We start from the raw sequence: 20214 nt of genomic DNA on the forward strand, positions 1-20214 counted from the left end.
TAATTATAGTGGCACCATGCTGAGGTAGTATAGCAGACCATGAGGGTTTAAATACTTGCTCTGCCTCCTTGAACTTGGCCAGATTATTTAACTATATCTTGATTTTCTCAGCCCTGGAGCCAATAATAGTTTTTATCTCACAAGGTTGTTCTGGGAATAAAATGTGTTAATACATACAAAGTGTTTGGAAGAGTGTCTGGAACCTAAAAATCATATCATGAATATTTTTTTAATTTATTGAATTTATTAGGGTGACATTGGTTAATAAAACTTTATAGGTTTAAAATGTACAATTACATAATATATAATCTGTGTATCATATTGTGTTTTCACCACCCGAAGTCGTCTCCTTCTGTCATCGTTTACCCCCCCATTACCCTTATCTAATTATCTCCACTCCCATGAGTATTTTTTATGATGCAGATGCTGCTTAAGGAAGACAATAAAAGAATTAAAAATCAAAATTTCAATCATCAGAGAGTAGGAAGAGGGAGTTTGATAAAGCTTATTTTCTCATCTTTTAAAATGGGAGGTAACTAGCTACTGTTTAAAATGGGAGTTAACTAGCTACAGGGGAGTCCCCATTAGACTGTCAGCTGATTTCTTAAAAGAAACTTTGCAGGCTAGTAGGGATTGGCAAGACATATTCAAAGTCATGAAAGCAGAAACCTACAGCCAAGATTGCTCTACCCAGCAAAGATATTTAGAACTGAAAGGCAAATAAAGAGCTTCCCAGAAAAGAAAAAAACTAAAGGAGTTCATAATTACCAAACCATTGTTATATGGAATGTTAAATGGACTTATTTAAGAAAAGAAGATCAAAACTATGAACAATAAAATGGCAATAAATACATGCCTGTCAACAATTGAATCTAAAAAACAAACTAAGCAAACAAGAACAGAGATAGAATCATGGATAAAGAGAGTGTTTTGATGGCTGCCAGATAGGAGGGGGCTGTGGAGGAATGGATGAAGAGGCGAGCAGACTAAGGTACTTACAGAATAGTCATGGGTATGTAAAGGATAGTATAGGACATGGGGTAGCCAAATAATTATATGCATGACCCATGGATGTGAACATGGTCAGGGGTTGCTGGAGGAAGTGGGGGTGCTGGGTGGAGGGGAGGAAGGGTGAAAAATTGGGACAACTATAATGGCATAATCAATATAATTAAAAAAGATAAAGTTGACAAATCAAGAAGTCAAGGTGTAACTATATTTATGGTTATGGAGGCAATCCTTAGAATTGAAAATAGGTATAGTTAAGCATGGTTACCACTGAGGAATGAAACGCAGGGAGTGGAGAGTTTTTTTTAAAAAGATTTGATTTATGTATTTTTAGAGAAAAGGGAAGGGAAGGAGAAAAAGGGAGAGAGAAACATCAGTGTGTGAGAGAAACATCAACCAGTTGCCTCTCACACGCCCTCAACTGGAGATCTTGCTCAAAACCCAGGCATGTGTCCTGACTAGTAATAGAATTGGTGACTTTTCGGTTTGCAGAACAACACCCAACCTACTGAGCCACACCAGTCAGGGTGGGAGTGGAGACTTTCTATTTTGAGTTTTTATTGCCACATATGTCCCATTTTGAGTTTTTATTAACATAAGCATGCATTTATACTAACTTTTATTGATGAGTCATTAACCTCACCTATTTAAAGCATATAATTTAATAAGTTTTGATAGGTGTACACTTGCAAAACTGTTATCACAATTAAGGTGATAAAATATCCATCACCTCCACTCTTGAAAAAAAAACAGGTTTAAGCTTCTTAATCGAAATAGTCTGTGTTTAGGAATTTATGGGCTTAAATCTCTTTGTGCTACAGCATCATGTGATTCAGAAAACCTTTTTTTTACTCAGAGTATTTACATTTAATGATGATACCATGATGAAGTCTTCACGTGGTGTTCTTTATCCTGAAAAAAAATCTATACAGCTAATAAGAACCTCTGGTGATTTTTTTTAATGATCTGTTTTTCATAGAACATCCAGTGGTTAGATGATCAGATTTCAGACTTTGGAATGGGGAACAGACGATTCAGGTCTTTCTCAGACCATTACCACTACACACTTGTAAAAAGTTCCTTTCATTCTCTGCAGTGTTTCTTGTGTTCTGGGCTTCCCCAATGCACATGCTGCATGTTCAAGTAGCATTCATAGGCTACTGGTGCAGGAAGAACTTTGCTGAAATCAGTGTTCACATTCAAGAAAACTTGGCTTCCCCTTGCGGGGGCAGCAACCCAGGCTTCCCCTGCTCTCCTCTGCTTTCTCAAATTGAGCATCTACTTCTTCCCACCTAGAGCTGCCCCTCCCCAGGCAGCAGGGGCTAGGGATAGGTAAGACAGCCATCCTTCTCTTGGTGGAGCAGCCATATCTGGGAATCTAATCCTGGAGTCCCCAAGTGCAAGTTGGAAATATAATTTCTGCAGAAACCAGGTTATATTTGTGGTTATCTAGGTTTTGTGGTACCATTAAAGCTATAGCTGAGCTATGCTCTGGGTGAAATGTGGGAAGTTTTACGGTTTTTTTGTTTTGTTTTATTTCTGTGGGCTGGTTTGGGAGCAGAGCTGCCTTTTTATATCATTGTTTCTATAGGGAAAATGCATTCAATATTCCAAGCAGATACACAAATGAACTTTTCACACACTGCCTGTTCACAATGGCTTGTCATAGTGCTTGAGACAGGGGTTTGTGTTTAAAATAATGTTGTTTGTCTTAGCCTAAGGGCAGTCAGTTTCTTCAAACCACAGACTTACCAAAAAATTATGGGACAAATATGTTAAGATTCATTTGATATTGAATGAAACTTATAGGGCAAATGTGTTAGGATTGGTCTTGTTGGTTTTATGTAGAGGGATATGATGTTTTTTATGGAATGGGCTGATGAAATTAATGACATTTTGCAATGGTCAAGAGTAACATGTTTATGATGATGATGTTCTGTATTTTAACTAACAGGTTTTCAGGAGGCCTGATATAAGGGTAAGGATGTTTGGCAGATGGGCCTCCTACTTGTGTGTCTCTGTGCTTTACTGAACATTGAGTCTATTTAGTGTTCCTTACCTTCTCACTGGTTTTTATGAGTCACTCGGATCAGTTTGCTTTGCTGTGTCATAGCTTTAAGTGTTCACTGGAAATGCTTTATTTGTTACAATATTTTTATGTACAGTAAAAGCTAATGTGTGTGAGTACAGGATGCTAAAATTGTTACCAGTATGTAATACTGACTTTTGTTGTGTTACATGAATTCTGACCAAATGAATCTTCATGGCAGGGTTTTATAAGGCTAGGCCTATAGAGTCCTCTTTTAACCTTGTTTATTATGTAATTCATGCTAAACAATTTAGCAACGGCAAAACAAGAAAGTGGTCAGTTGTTGTCTATCCTAAGTAAGAGTTTGTCACTTTCATGTCTGCATGCTGAATCCAAAAAACAGAAATGCTAATCCTGAAGATAAGTTAGCAAACTCAGTCCCATTTAGTATTTCTTAAAACACAGATGTAGCTGTTACATCTAGTGGGTTATTGCTTGTCTTTCTTCATGATTTTCCTTCCCTTTATTTCAGAATATTCATAAAGCAAGACAAAGATTGGTAATGTGCATGCATTTAAGCCTGAGTATCAGATGTTGAAAATTAACCTATTCCCATTAAATGAAAACAATGTGGATTATGGTAGAATAATTTAGTGACTTCAGTTTTTAATTTTTAACCTTATCGAAGCCAATAAAGTAGTAAAAAAATAAACAGGTTAAGTCAAATTCTTATGATTCTAATTGGTTTATCTTTATTTAATCTTGTTTTCACCATGTTTTCTTTCACTCATGAGAATCATTGTGTTTTACTGATTCACATTGTTAAATATTAGTGTTTGGCTTTACACTTGCATGGACTTTGAAATGCTATATGTTTTTTGTTGTTTAGTTATTCACTTTTCTGTTTTTAAAATTTTGTTGAAGAATGATTCCATTTTCTTTGTTTTTGAAAATGGAAATTTCAAAAAACTGGCTGCATTTTAAAAAATTACCCTTCTTTGAATGGTAGCAGTACCAATGTGTACTAAACTCAATTTGACATAAAGCATGAAAACATATTAAGTAGCAATTTCACTTTATTGACAAAAATGAAAGGTGGGAAATAGTAAATTCTTTTAAATCTTTGTTTCTTTTTCACTGATTACCCTTCAAAGAAATGTAGTCATTGGAACCAAAGTTTCATGAAGGAAAAAATATATATATCTATGCTAAATTTTAATATTTTCAGCCTAGAGACTTGATACAACTTTCAAAAGGGGTTAAAAGTCTTGTCATCTTCAGTATTCATATTCTTTATACCCTGTGCTGTACTAAATGTCCAATTTTTAAAGTTTTAAAAACTTTTTAAAAGTTTAAATAAAGATGCGTGACCTCTGAGTTGCTTCTTTTTTTAAAATTTTATTTATTTATCTTTAGAAGGGAAGGGAAGGGAAGGAGAGAAGGAGAGAAATAATCAATGTATGGTTGCTTCTGGTGCATCTCCTGCTGGGAACTGGCCCCTGCTGGGACCTGGCCTGCAACCCAGGCATGTGCCCTGATAGGGAATCGAACCGTGATCTTTTGGTTTGCAGGCCCGTGCTCAGTTCACTGAGCTACACCAGCCAGGGCCTGAGTTGCTTCTTTGAAGCATATTGGTACTATAATTGGAAATATTTTTAATATGTCCATTCATAATTCATAATATTTAATTAGTAACAAGCAATAAGTACCAGATTATATGTATACTTATATGCATATGTATGTCTCCAGCATGTGATATGTGCATGTGCATGTTTGTGGAAATTTTGGTAATACCAGCGGAGTTGATCCCTGGACAATATAATAATTCTTGATAGTATGTGAGTACTGCTTGATTTTGCCCTTTACCTCATTTCTGTGGTGTGCTTTATTTTCTATGAGCATATTGTATGTCTGTTGTTTTTTTCCTTTACTATATGGTATAGTATGTGTTGCTTGATTTTAAAAAGACAGTACATTTTTGAAATCCATGATACTTGTTTGCTTCTCATTTTTCTACCCCAACACAAATATAGAATAGATACTTGATTTTAGCCTGAGGATGCTATAGATGGCCTACATGTTGTTTCCTTACCTCCAAGGGGTGAAATGTTATGATTTGCAAAGTCATGAAAGGTGTGTCGACTTTTACATGCTTACTGTCTCTTTAAAAAAGAAGTTCTGTCCTTTCACCTGTCTGTTTGCACATGTTTCTCTTTCTCCTCTTTGTCTTTTCTTGTCCATGCACCTGATGCTGTGCAGGAGATTCAGGAAGAACACAATGGCTACCCTTCTGAAGCTGAAGCTGATCAGGTGGCAAGTGCTACATGCTCATCTGTTTGTAGCTACAGATTGTGTATTTAGAAGCCATTTCATACTAGATTTCTAGATGGTAAACAAATGCTTTTACCACTACAGTAGGGTTCTCCTGTCCAAGTTTGATAGATTCCATTATGACATTATTTGCAAGAATTGGTTTATCCAACATTTTGTCAACCAGAAATTTGTTGATTCTCAGTTTTCCCAGTAATTCTCAGTTTTCCCACATAGGGTTATTGATGAGCTAATGAGTCTCAGTTATGACAGGATTCTGAAATGCCTTTACAAAGACTTAAATGGGACAGATGCACATGCTAAGAGTGCTCCTTCAGGGTGTAAACTTGGAATTTTTCAAATGTGTGTGGTCTGTGCCCAGTGTGGTACGTGCTACCTTGTATTTGTGGAATGAGTCCATATAGTTTGTATTTATTAACAAGAAAAAAAGTCATTCAAGTATTCTTGAGTGCTTACTCTGCTCAGTACTTCTAGACCCTCTGGAGTCTTTTAAAGCAACAGAACTTTACACAAAGTTTATGAAGTAACTTAATATGTGAAAGTTGTAAAGTGCAGCTCCAGCAAAACATGGCAAGTTCCCATGCTCAGCTGTGCCTTTGCCTAGCCCACCCTCCTTTGGTAACTCTGGAAGCAACTTGAAGAGCCCAATTTGAAAACCACTGCTTTTGGCATGCAGTGGTTATACAAACTTCCCACCCAGCACCTTAGATTCAGACGAGGAGAAAAGTAGTAGAGAAGCCAGAGACATCCCACAGGTTCAAGCCCATGGGGACAAATTCAGGGAGCTGGTTGGCCGTCAGCTGGTCCTATAGGGTCACCAGAACAGGATTTGGATGGGATCACCAGAGCAAATTTCTCAACTGGGCAACAGTTGGTTCAAAGGCAGCAAGAGGAACAGGTGTGTTTATGAGATCAAGTTTCATCACAAGAATCCATTCTTTGATTATGCTCTACATGGGTTGGATAAATCAAGGGTCAAATCATGTCCTGTGCAACTTGGTAGTTGCAATCAAACCTTAATGTAGCACAAGTGTGAGTCCCATTTCCTAACACCAACTTTCTAAAGGGAATCTACTATATTCACCAGTGAGCCTTTTAAAATTGTTCTCATTTTGAATCCCTATGCTAAAGCTAAATGTGTTTCCTGTACAAAAGAAACCTTTTGTGGGGAAATCTGAAGCAGTGAGCTTATTTATTTATTTGTTTGCTTTCTCATCACTTAAAAAGCATGTTCCAGATTTAATTATTAGTCAGAGGTTTGTCTCACTGTCTTACCAACACAGTCATGCTTCATATAAATGCATAGGTATTTCACACCAAATTCAGTGTGGCTTTCAGAAGAGAAGAAAAGAGAAATGTTTGATCTCCAACCTCTATCTTGAGAGCTTTGTACATTCTCAGAATGGTCCCAATCACCACTTTCTCCCATCTGCAACATTTTGCAAGGGAGTCCTGGGGTTGAGGACTCTACAGGGTTTGATGTGGCTCTATATAAGGCTTCAGGTGAGTCACATTTTCCCCCAGCCCTTCCAGATATAGTTGATTAGAATAGTTTGCTTTAGGAAATATATTTCAAAATAACGTATCCTCATTTATTTCAAAGTATGAGTTAAGGAATTTAAGTCTATATAATATAATATTTAGCCATTAAAATAAGCTTTAGCAATGTTATATTTGAAGTAATACAAAACTTGGATATTGATTAAAATGGCTTTTTTACATTGTAACTATATTATAAAATTACTTTCTAGTTAAAGTAATAAAGTAAAGAAGGTGACTTTCAAATTAAGGCTTCTATTAAGGATTAATGATTTTTTCAGTGTTTCTAAAACTAGACATTTGAATATATAAATATCAGTTTATACTTCCACGTGGAAAAGATATATTTCCAAGTCAGGTGTGAATATAAAAATCCACAAACACTTCCCCATGTCCCCTTTAACAGTTCTCTACCTCCATAAAATTTTTGGCTGAAGAGTGTTTTAAAAACTAATCTGGACTAAAAATTCAAATGAAATAAAATTGTTTGGAGGTAACCTGTATTATTTTAACTGGGTTCTTGGTAAGGAGGAGGACTGACTGTCATTGTGTGCCCTCCCCAAAGAACAGATCTATCCTGACCAACATTTAGCATAGAATGTGCTCTTTATATTTTTACCTTTTTCCTTTCTTTATTAAAAAAAATTGATGAAACTGCTGTGTATAGTGTTTTCAACTGACTCCCTTTAGTAAATATTAGAATATTATTTTAACTACGAAAAGCAGTATTTTGAATTTTCAATAATTAGAATTAAAAAGTTATCAGGTTTTAATGTTTTGCTTCACAAAATTATGCTGAAAACTTAGTATTGTCCAATCTGTTTTCCTCTGAACACTAGTGGCTTGATGTTAACAGGTAATTTTTTTTTTTTTTTTTTTTTTTTTTTTAAGAAAGCAGTCCCTGATCAAATAGGTATGGGAAATGCAGCATGCATGCTCTAGCGCCCTCTGCTGACATGGCGTACATTAACACGCTAAAGACATCTCACTTAAAAAAATTTTAACTTGTTTTCTTTAATTCTGCATTTCCCAAAATTTTCACAAAAAAAGACCTATTCACAGCTCTTGTAAATTTAATGCTCTATGACACACAGCTTGGGGATTTCTGAGTTTTGAATACCTTATTCTTATTCATGATACATTGTGTCAGAGTTGCCAAGGAGAAAGTAACCAGCTTCCTTGGCAACATCGCAATGGGTGGTAGTACCTTGGAATAGGCACTGAGTTCAGGCTCTGGTCTATAGCTTTGTAGTTTGGGGGCAACAGTTTTTCAGCTCCCCTGAGTTCTCTGGCACTATCTAATCAGACTCATAAGAAACTGGCTACTGGACTGTAGTGCCAATCTGGATATTTAGAATTGTGGGCATTTACCCACATTTATACCCAAGCACCTTATAATGGTCATCCATATAAGACATCCTTTTCCTAGTATCAGTGTGGGAAACCTAATACCTCATTATCAATTTGTGGAATGGACACAAAGTGAATTGGCTTCAGAGAAGCCTAATGAACACACACTGCTCCAGTATCCTGATTGAAATATTCTAGTTTTGCCAGGTGAGGGCACATTTTCCCTTGGCATGGATGGGACACATATTGACAAGCTCCAGCGCTTTGTGTGTATGTACACATACACACACACACACACACACACGGTAGCTGGGGTGCAATACAAAAGCCTAGGGCTTTCCTTGGTAATATCACTGCTCTGAGACCCCTCCCTGACTACTTTAATTAGACTTCAGGGTTTCTCATACTATCTCATAGGCTGGGTCATTTCTATAGCTAGCTAAACACCTACATCTAATGTTGATTTTATTTGTATTAGTTTCATTCTCAAAAGGTAACTTTTTTTTTTACTTTATTTCCAAATTCTGGAGGCACCTTATAATAGCTGTCTGTGTAGCGATTAAAGTATGTATCTGTTATGGTCAAGCCATATATGTATTAATGCTTTCTAACTGTGAACTTTAAATATGTGTAATAATTTGCTAGAATATGCAGCATGGTGTCCTGTGATGCTGAGCTTTGAAATTGTCTTGTAAAGGGAGGGGGGTATACATTTTGCATGCTTCTGTAGCTTTGTAGTGAGAGCATAGAACACCACAATTATTCCCATACATATAGATAGAAAGTGGGATTTACTCCTGTTTGTTTTATTGCTAGGCTCTAAGGGATGGAAATAAGCTGGTACAGATAGAAGAAGCACCTCTTTTTCCAGGAGAATCAATCAAAGCTATTGGTAAGTTTAATGTGTATGCTTTGCTTATACGGATCCATAAAATGATATAGTACTTTCCTTGTGAGCACAGGTGATGTAAGTACTAAAGATCAGCCAGACCAGTTTCATTAGGGGACAAATGGACTAGGCCTATTCATTCTTATTAATGTCCCTATGACCTTAAGAGATAGAAGACTATAGAGAATCACTTTAAACTCTGAGCATTAGTTGGCATTACCAACAGAAGAAAGGCCCAACTTTTCCTAATGAAATGAAGGCTGATCAGACCTTTGCTGCATATCAATTCATTGCTTTGTTGGAATCCTTCACTATAAGGAAAATATATCAAGGAAGTAAAATTTTAGTGCAAGAAAAGGGTGTGTGTTGCCACCCTGGATTATAAGGGCAATGGCCTAGGGGGCTACCATATTCCCCCCACTGTGGACTAGCAGGCATTTCAGCAGGTAGTACACTGTACCATGGGTAGATGGTAGAACATCTGGGTGCAGCCTTTTCATCTCACAATTGCTGGGGTTCAATAGGACAGTCTACTATTCTAGGTTGAGTATTGCCTTTTTTCCTCAGGGCTTCCTTCCAAAGATGTGTGCTGTCTCAGAGTATAGTCACCTTGTGTCAAGAACTTTTGAGTGAACCAGAGAATCGCGGTTCGATTCCCAGTCAGGGCACATGCCTTGGTTGCAGACCAGTTCCCTGCAGGCCAGTTCCCAGCAGGGGACGCACGAAAGGCAACCATACATTGATGTTTCTCTCCCTCTCTCCTTCCCTTCCCCTCTAAAGATAAATAAATAAAATATTTTAAAAAAACAATTATACTTAAAAAAAAAAAGAACTTTTGAGTAGCTGGACTCTCCTACCAGGGTATACAAACAGCTGCCCACACTGAATATCCTCTTCTGTGGCTCTGGACCCTGCTTATTCATCCTTGCTTTGGGCACTTTTTTTTCTTTGGCTTCTGGCATTTTATTCACTCCTGGTGGTCTTCTGGCCTCTCTGGCTGTTCTTTCCTTAGGAGTTCTTCTAGCCCTGCCTCCATGCTGCTTTTGGAATGATCTGTTTAAAATGCAGAGCTAATTATATCTTGCCTCTGCTCCTGACAGCAAACTACACAGATTTAAAGTAAACATGAAGAGCTTTGATACATTATTCACCTGGAAAACCATCATCACAGTCAAAATAATGAACATATTCTTCACCTCCCAGAAGTTTCCTTAGGCCCCTTTATAAACCTTCCCTCTCATGCTTTCTCCCCATTCTCAAGCACTATAGACTAGATTATATTTTCTAGAGTTTTCTAGGAATGTAATAATTGAGTATGTTCTCTTTCTTGTTTAGTCTCTTCCACTCAGCATCATTATATCGATGCTCATTCATGCTGTGGTATGGGTCAACAGTCATTCCTTTTTATTGCTGAATTGTACTCCACTGTATGGATGCAGCACAGTTTGGTTATCCCTTCATTTATTGAAGGGTATTTGGGTTGCTTCTACTGTTTGACTATCACCAATAAAGCTGCTATGAGCATTCACAAACAAGTCTTCTCTGGCCTCACATCCTGTCATCTTCATGCACTCTTTGATCCAGCCATACTAACCTCCAACAACTGGCTGCTCTCTTTCCTTTCCCCCAACCCACCTCCCTCCTGCTTCCCTGCTGGGTTAAGCTGACCCTTTCCTGAGCTCTTACCACATCGTGCCCATATGGTTATCACAGCATTTATCAGACTATAGTATAATTGTCATTTTCTGTATAGTGCAATCATAGGTCATGGGCTGCTTGTGGGCAGGGACTGTCTCTAGTTATTACTAGAACCCCAACAACAGAAGCCACATGGTACATAATGAGTTATAGAAAACTTTAATGGAAGTGTTTGGCTGAATGACAACTTTAGTACCTTTCATTGATCCACTTGGACTTATCTTTAGCTATGTACTTTCCTGTCATGCCAATGGAGTGGTGCTTTGGGAAGATCATGAAGGCGTGGTAGGCGTGAGGTTCTTAGCATTCATAGAAATCAAATATGCTGATACTGATATTCACAGGCAAAAAATGAAGATCAATATGGAAGCTGATAAAGAATTTGAAGGAAAGAAGCCTTTTTCTATTCCATTGATGTGGTTCTAGTTGTTGTCAATCTGTAAAGAAGTTGCTTTTTGGAGATGTACTAGGGGACAGTTTTTAGCTTTACTCAGTTTTCATTAGCAGTAATTTATTAAATGGTAGCCCAGGGTCTTGAGTTTAATTAATATATTTTTGATATGACTAATTTATCAGGGAAAAAAGTTAACAACCTGGAAAAATGACAAAATGTAGCTTATTATGAAGCCCTTTATTTAAAATCTCATTAAGTACCAAAACATAATTTTATTTGCAAAAAAGGAATTTTATTAGAAGACTATCTATATATGTCTTTATTTAAAATAGTAAATTTAAAATTTCTAGAAAACTGGAAATTTTATATACATGCTTGTGTTAAGATTTATTGAAGCACATGTCCATGGCAGTAGTTGATACTTTGAATTTTCTCTTTCAGTGAAAGATGTCATGTATATCTGCCCATTTATGGGAGCTGTGAGTGGAACGCTGACAGTGACAGACTTTAAGATGTACTTCAAAAATGTGGAGAGGGTGAGTTTTTTAAAGTGTATTTTAGTTTTTAAGAACATTTCAGAAGCAAGTAAACAAAAATAAGAAAGTAAGAAGTACCCTGAAAGCCCACTACCGTAAGAGAACCAGAAGGTGACTTTTTAGATGTGTAAAAACAGATTTTGTTTTCTTTAAAAAATAAAGCTGTTAAAGTAGCACTTATATCCACAAGGGAAGTTTAATTGTAGTCTCAACATGTACTTCAGAAAGCATGTTATAAATCAGACTTCAGTTTCTCAGCTGGGACAAAGTAAACAAATGTGTTTTAAGCCAGTGAAGACTTAAAATATGAAAACTCTATTGACTGACACTAACAGGCATTCATCTTAATTTGTAAACTCAGGACCCTCATTTCATCCTTGATGTTCCCCTGGGAGTGATCAGCAGAGTTGAGAAGATTGGAGCACAGAGCCATGGGGACAATTCTTGTGGTATAGAAATAGTGTGCAAGGTATGGTACCAACACTAGTAAAACTACAAGAGGCAGTCAGCTGGGAACTTTTTCTGACATATTTTTCCTGGTCTTTGGACAGTCAGGGTTATCTGTACTGTTAGTAACTCAAATGTTTTAGGACAGTGACCTCTTCAAATCTCGTATCCACCAATTCATATCATTATGTAAACCATTGAAGCAAATCTCTTTTTCTGTTAAAGTATTCTAATTATAATGGATCGATAACCTACATGCTGATATTATTTGTTGCATTTTAGAGAAATTAAGTGGAAAATAGAGATTTATATTTTTCTTCAGTTTTGTTGTTTTAAGACTAATCTTGAGAACAACAGAGGGTCAAAGACTTCCTAAAGGGACAACAATAATATGACCTTTGAACATTGTGGGGCTTAGGGGCACTGACTGCCTGCACAGTTGAAAATCCACATATAACCATTGACTCTCCAAAATTTAATTACTAATAGTCTGCTGTTGACCAGAAGCCTTACTGGTAACAGTTGATTAACACGCATTTTGTATGTTGTATGTATTACATGGGGGGGACCCAAAACCCCCCTGGAATTTATTTATGAAAATTGTGTATTTATTCTTCCATGTTTAAACTTCAGTCACCTTCAAAGTACCCTCCATTTGATGCAATACACCTATTGAGATGTTTTTTCCATTACTGAAAAGTTTCTGAGCTTGTTGATTTTTTAAAATACATTTTATTGATTATGCTATTATAGTTTTCCCTTTTTTCTCCCCTTTATTCCCCTCCGCCCTGCACCCCCTTTGATGCCTTCTAATGCTTCTGCCAATTTTTGCTTCACTTCTTCCACATTGACAAGATATGTCCATTTGGAAACTTTTTTTTTATCCAGGGGAAACAAAAAAAAAGTTGCTCGGGGTGAGATCAGATGAATAGGGTGGGTGGGACATGGGGGTTTTTAACACTCAGTGTGATGTGGGCAGGTGTGTTCATAAATCACCCATCATGAAATGGGCACATGTGCTGAAAGAGTCTTCAAAAAATTCACTGAACTCAATTTCAGCCTCTCACAACAATGCCAGCTGTTCCACTGATACAGGTGGGTTCCTTAAACACTCACCTAGCTGGGGAAACCTTTACAACAAGGGGCCCACTTTCCAGCAGATAATTTCATCTTTTAGGAGGTCACCCCCATATACTATATTCTTACAGTAAGGTAAGCTTAGATTAAAAAAAAAATGTTATTAAGAAAATCATAAGGAAGAAAAAGATATTTACAGTATTTATTGAAAAATTATGCGTATAAATGGACCCACACAGTTCAAACCTGTGCTGTACAACTGTCAAACTGTATTCATAAATTCTATGATTAAAAAGACAATTAAGTTCCTTGGCTACATTACAATTTTCACCTGAGCTCTGCTTATTTTTTTTTTAATTCTCGCCTGAGTATATGTTTATTGATTTTAGAGAAAGAGGGAGGATTGGGGAGACAGGGGATAGAGAGGCAGACAGAGAGAGAGATGGAGAGAGACAGACAGACAGACAGACAGACATCAGTGTAAGAGAAAAACATTGATTGGTTGCTTCCCATATGTGCCCTGACTGGGAATTGAATGAGCAACCTTTTGGTCTATGGGACAATGCTCCAACCAACTTAACCACCTAGCCAGAACACTGTGCTTATTTTTGGTTTTATACCCTTCCTCAAAGGGTTAATTAGAAATGTATGTGATAACTGGAGAGATAATTAGTCACTTAAATGCCTTAACTGATGTTCTGTATTGGAAATACAGTTTATTAACAACCCTACCTGAAGCACTAGGAAAAAGGACCTGCCCGCAGAATCATCAAAGTCCCTTCCAAACTTGGAATTTGGATTCCTGCCCATCTGTTTGATTTGGTCAAATCTCTGAGGACAGCTCCCACCTCCTGGTTGGCCCTAGACTATAGTTGAAATCCCTTTTAAAAAAAAGACTTTACTCTTCCATGTCACAGATCTTTGGGCTCACAAACTTGCTTTGGGCAGTGCATGGCTGTGCTGGCCTTTGGTGGTGATAAACTTCTTTAACTTAACCTTCTCTGGGAAGCACTTTATCTGCCCTTCCATTGTAAATGAAAGATTTGCTGATAGCGTAGTCTAGATTTTAGGTCCTTGCTTTTCATCACTTTGAATACTTCTTGCCAGTCTCTTCTTACCTGCAAAGTTTCTTTTGAGAAATCAGCTGACAGCCTTATGGGAACTCCTGTGTAGGTAACTCTCTTTTTTTCTCTTGCTGATTTTAAGATTCTCTATCTTTAACCTTTGGCATTTTAATTATGATGAATCTTGGTGTGGTGCTGTTTGTGTCCATCTTGTCTGGGACTGTCTGTGCTTTCTGAACTTGTATTTCTATTTCCTTCACCAAATTAGGGAAGTTTTCTTTCATTATATTTTTCAAATAAATTTTTAGTCTCTTGCTCTTTCTCTTCTTCTTTCAGCACCCCTATGATTTGGATGTTGGTATTTTTGAAGTTGTCCCACAGGCTCCTTAGCCTTTGCTTGATTTTTTGAATTTTTTTTCTACTTGCTATTCCGATTGAATGTTTTTTCTTCCTTATGTTCCAAACCATTGATTTGAATCTTGGCTTCATCCACTCCATTGTTGATTGCCTGTAAATATTTCTTTATTTCACTTAGTGTAACCTTTATTTCTGCCTGGGTCTTTTTCATGCAGTTGAAGTATCCAATGAGTTTCTTGAGTATCCTAATAACCAGTGTTTGGAACTCTGCATCTGACAGATGGCATATCTTCATTTTGTTTGGTTCTCGTTCTGGAGTTTTATTCTGTTGTTTCATTTGGGCTATATTTCTTTGTCTCCTCATTTTGGCAGCCTGCCTGTGTTTGTTTCTGTGTATTAGGTAGAGTAGCTTTGACTCCCAGTCTTAGTAGCATGGCCTATTGTAGAAAAGCGTACCCATAAGTTGCATGGGGTAGAGCCTTAGGTAATTGCCAGGGCCCAGGAACTGGTGTGAGCTAGGTTGATGGAGTGTCAGGTATGGTGCTGCCACTCTATGGCTCTGCATTGAAGAGGGCTCAGAAAAGGGACAATGGTTGCTGCCAGTCCTCTGGAGTTTTGTCCAGGAGGAAGCTGTCCCCTGGATACTTGCCCTGATACCAGACACTTCAGTTTCTCCCAGTATGCCACTGCTGCCCTTCCAGCTGCTACCCTGGTGCTGGAGCTCAGAGGGAGTGAGTCTGAGTAAGTCCTGAGTCCATTGTGGGCCCTTTAAGAGGACATGCCTGAGAATCCCACAGTTTCTTCCGCTGCCCCAACTTCCACTTGTTTTTATAGACAGTAGTGATGGGGACTTACCTTCCTGGCACTAGAACCTTGGGCTGTGTGGTCTGGTGTGATCCCTCTCTCCCAAGATATTCCTCCTGATTTTTATCTGACACATGTGGGTGTGGGACTACCCATTCTACATCTTTGCATCTCTGTTCCTCCTATCCATTTGCATAAAAATGACTTCTTTAATTCCTTGATTGTTGGACTTCCATACAGTTCAGTTTTCTGATGATATTGGCTGATAGTTATATAGTTTAGTAGCAATTTTTGCTGTGGTTGTGAAGAGGTGAGCTGTGTTTACCTATGCCTCCATCTTGAACAGAAGTCCCAAGATTTAAAAAATATTTTTTTTATTTATTTTTAGAGAGAAGGGACAGGAAGGAGACAGAGTGGGAGAGAAACATCAATGTGTGGTTGCCTCTCATGTGTCCCTTACTGGGGACCTGGCCTGCAACCCAGGCATGTGCCCTGACTGGGAATCAAACCAGCGACCCTTTGGTTTGCACACTGGTGCTCATTCCACTGAGCCACATCAGCCAGGGCCCAAGATTTTATTTATTTTTTAGAGAGAGGGTAAGGGAGGGAGAAAGACAGGGAGGGAAACATCAATGTATGAGAGAAACATTGATTAGTTGTCTTTTGCATGCATCTGATGGGGAACCTGTCCCACAGCCCAGGCATGTGCCCTGACTGGGAATCAAACCAGTGACCTTTTGGTTCACAGGCCAGTGCTCAACTCACTGAGCCTCACCAGCCAGGGCAAGCCAGCCTCTATTGATAGACATTTAGCTTATTTCCATTCTTTTGCTGTTTTTATACATACACAATATCACAACAATGACTAATTTGTTTGTAGTCCTTATTTTTTCTTCTTCTCCTTGGTTGTACTCTAATAAGTTTCTACTTTACCTTGATTTTTTTAAATTTTATTTTATTTAAGGAGTTCAAGTACAGTTTTCTGCCTTTTACCCCCATCCCAGCCCACCCCCCAGTGCTCCCCACCTCCCTCCCATTTCCAGCCCCTCCCCCCATTATTGTCCATGTGTCCTTTATATTTGTCTCTGAAAACTCGTCCTCTTTTCTTCTGAAATTCCCACCCCTTTTCCCTCTGGTCACTGTCAGCCTATAGTCCTTCCTATTTTTGAATTTCATATAATATTAAAGAGGAATGAGCTTTTTGTGTTTAACAGCTGTTTGTTTTTTTTCATGTTTTAAAATATATTTCATTGATTATGCCATTACAGTTGTCCCATTTCCCCCCTTCATTCCCCTCCACACCCCCTTCCCCACCATTCCCCACTTTAGTTCATGTCCATGTGTTACAAGTTCTTTAGCTTCTACCTTTCCCATACTATTCTTGCCCTCCCCCCATCTATTTTTTACCTACCATCTATGCTACTTATTCTCTGTAACTTCTCCCCCCTTCTCCTTTTCCCACTCCCCTATTGCTAATCCTCCATGTGATCTCCATTTCTGTGGCTCTGCTCCTGATCTAGCTGTCCACTTACTTTGCTTTTGTTTTAGGTGTGGTTGTTAATAACTGTGAGTTTGCTGTCCTTCCACTGTTCATATTTTTTATCTTCTTTTTCTTAGATAAGTCCCTTTAACATTTCATATAATAAGGGCTTGGTGATGATGAACTCCTTGAACTTGACCTTATCTGAGAAGCACTTTATCTGCCCTTCTTTGCTGGATAGAGCAATCTTGGATGTAGGTCCTTGCCTCTCATGACTTGGAATACTTCTTTCCAGCCCCTTCTTGCCTACAAGGTCTCTTTTGAAAAATCAGCTGACAGTCTGATGGGAACTCCTTTGTAGGTGACTGTCCTCATAGCTCTTGCTGCTTCTAGAATTTTCTTTTTCATTTTAATCTTGGGTAGTGTAATTATGATGTGCCTTGGTGTGTTCCTCCTTGTGTCCAACTTTTTTGGGATTCTCTGAGCTTCCTGGAAGTCTATTTCCTTTGCCAGATAGGGGAAGTTCTCTTTTATTATTTGTTCAAATAAGGTTTCCACTCATGATTGTTCCTCTTCCCCTTCTGGTACCCCTATAATTTGGATGTTGGAACATTAAAGAAGTCCTGGAGGTTCCTAAACCTCTCCTCATTTTACTGAATTCTAATTTCTTCATTCTTTTCTGTTTGGTTATTTCTTTCTTCCTTCTGTTCCACTTGATTGATTTGAGTCCCAGTTTTGTTTCCATCACTATTGGTTCCCTATACATTTTGCTTCATTTCACTTAGTGTAGCCTTCATTTTTTCATCTAATTTGCAACTAAAATCAACCAGTTCTGTGAGCATCCTGATCACCAGTGTTTTGAACTGTGCATCTGACAGGTTGGCTATCTCTTGGTTGCTTAGAAGTATTGGCTCTGGGCCTTTGAGATGTTCTTCTTCTTGTGCCATAATGTTTTGGTCTGTTCATGCCTGTTATATATGAGGGGTGAAAGCTTAGGTGTTCACCAGGGCAGGGCAACCCAGCTGCTGGGTTGTGACGCTGTATGTGGGGGCAGGGTCAGAGAGGGAGCAATGGCGTTTGTTCCGCTTTCTCTTGGATTTTGGTCCCATCTGCCAGTTCACCACAAGTGCCCTTCTGGTGCTGTTTCCCAGGTGGGTGGACTTGTGTACATTTTAGAACCCTGTGGATCTCTCCATTGAACTTTCCTGTGAGGCTGGGAGCCTGTCCCGGCACCTCAACCCCCGAAATTTTTTCCAATTGGTGCTTTTAGGCTTTAATTCCCATCACTGGGGCCCTTGGTTGCGTGGTCTGTTTCACTGTCTGTTTTTTCACCTGGTTTATCTGCGTTTGAATGTGTGACCGTGGTCAGCCAGCTACCTTTTGCTCTTACTGGGTCTGCCCATTGCCATCCCACACCTGGGGTCTGCCAATCGCTGTCTGCACGCTGGCAGCCACTACTTTTCTGTGCTGCGACCCCTCTCTGCTGGCCGCCAACTCCGCCCCTCTAACCAGCCTGGATGAATTGTTCGTTTTTGTTGAACTTTGGTACAGTTCAATTTTCTGTCTGTTTTGGTTGTGTTTTTGTTTCTAAATCTTTGTTGTTCTTAAATTTGGTTGTACGAGGAGGTACAGTGTTTCCACCTATGCCTCCATCTTGGCCAGAAGTCCTAACAACAATTTTTTAAGAAGGTCATGGGGCACTGCTCAAACCAGTACTGGGAAGAAATTGTACCATCAGAACCACCTCTGGGAACTCTCCTGCCTACCTGTATTTGGGCCTTCTGCTAGCAGCTTACATGGTAGGGCATTGTAAGAAACTCATCTTAAGAAAGAGCATTATAATTTTTGAGGACCCTAGCATCTTCATGACAGAGGCCTTTGCTATAAGTACTGGGAAGAAACCTCTGTCTCATTTCTGTTTTATGGACAGTGCAAAATCTGTAACTTATTTCTTTTTTTTCTCACTTTTTTATTGATTATGCCATTACAGTTGTTCTATCCCCCCCTTCATTCCCCTCCACCCTATCCCCCCGTCCCCACCATTACCCCCCTTTAGTTTATGACCATGTGTCTCAAGTTCTTTAGATTCTATATTTCCCATACTATTCTTGCCCCCCCCCCATCAATTTTCTATCTACTGCCTATGCTACTTATTTTCTGTACCTTCTCTCCCCTTCTCCTCCTCCCCCTCCCCTATTGCTAACCCTCCTTGAGATCTTCATTTCTATGTTTCCACTCCTGATCTAGCTGTCCTTTTAGTTTGCTTTCGTTTTAGGTGTGGTTGTTAATAACTGTGAGTTTGCTGTCCTTTCACTGTTCATGTTTTTTTTAACTTCTTTTTCTTAGATAAGTCCCTTTAACATTTCATATAATAAGGGCTTGGTGATGATGAACTCCTTGAATTTGATCTTATCTGAGAAGCACTTTATCTGTCCTTCCATTCTAAATGAAAGTTTTGCTGGATAGAGCAATCTTGGTTGTAGGTCTTTGGATTTCATGACTTGGAATACCTCTTTCCAGCCCCTTCTTGCCTGGAAGGTCTCTTTTGAGAAATCAGCTGACAGTCTGATAGGAACTCCTTTGTAGGTGACTGTCCCCTTAGCTCTTGTTGGTTCTAGGATTCTCTCCTTCATTTTGAAATCTTGGCTAATGTAATGATGATGTGCCTTGGTGTGTTTCTTCTTGGGTCCAACTTCTTTGGGACTCTCTGAGCTTCCTGGATTTCCTGGAAGCCTATTTCCTTTGCCAGATTGGGGAAATTCTCCTTTATTATGTCCTTTGCCAGATTGGGGAAATTCTCCTTTATTAATATCTCCTTTATTATTCTCCTTTATTATAAAGGCTGTGCCTTTCCCCCTTCTGGTGCCCCTATAATTTGGATGTTGGAGCGTTTAAAGATGTCCTGGAGGATCCTAAGACTCTCCTCATTTTTTTGAATTCTTGCTTCTTGACTCTTTTCTGTTTGGCCATTATTTGCTTTCTTCTGGTCCACTCCATTGATTTGAGTCCCAGTTTCCTTCTCATCGTTATTGGTTTCCTGTGCAATTTCATTCATTTCAATTAGTTTCGCCTTCATATATTTGTCTAATTTGTGGCTATAATCAAGTAGTTCTGTGAGGATCCTGATGACCAGTGTTTTAAACTGTGCGTCTGAGAGTTTTGCTATTTCTTCATCGCTTAGATTTATAGGCTCTGGGGCTTTGAGATCTTC

General features: G+C 38.6%; 1 protein-coding gene across 10 annotated transcripts in view; it reads left to right on the plus strand.

The window, feature by feature from the left end:
• Positions 1–20214, plus strand: part of MTMR1 (myotubularin related protein 1) — a 91942-nt gene that overhangs the window by 23943 nt on the left and 47785 nt on the right. For 5 of the 10 annotated variants that reach the window (XM_053670220.1, XM_037153389.2, XM_053670218.1 and 2 more), the window contains exons 3-8: positions 2963–2986; positions 3570–3596; positions 5297–5347; positions 9074–9149; positions 11680–11774; positions 12136–12243. In XM_053670220.1, coding sequence (XP_053526195.1) covers positions 2963–2986; positions 3570–3596; positions 5297–5347; positions 9074–9149; positions 11680–11774; positions 12136–12243 — 381 coding nt within the window. The remainder of the gene's footprint in view (positions 1–2962; positions 2987–3569; positions 3597–5296; positions 5348–9073; positions 9150–11679; positions 11775–12135; positions 12244–20214) is intronic. The other 5 variants (XM_037153390.2, XM_037153391.2, XM_037153393.2 and 2 more) reach the window with 5 other exon arrangements.

The sequence above is a fragment of the Artibeus jamaicensis genome, unplaced genomic scaffold, assembly GCF_021234435.1.
Source record: "Artibeus jamaicensis isolate MK-2021 breed Jamaican fruit bat unplaced genomic scaffold, CSHL_Jam_final contig_554, whole genome shotgun sequence".
NCBI classification, from domain to species: domain Eukaryota; kingdom Metazoa; phylum Chordata; class Mammalia; order Chiroptera; family Phyllostomidae; genus Artibeus; species Artibeus jamaicensis.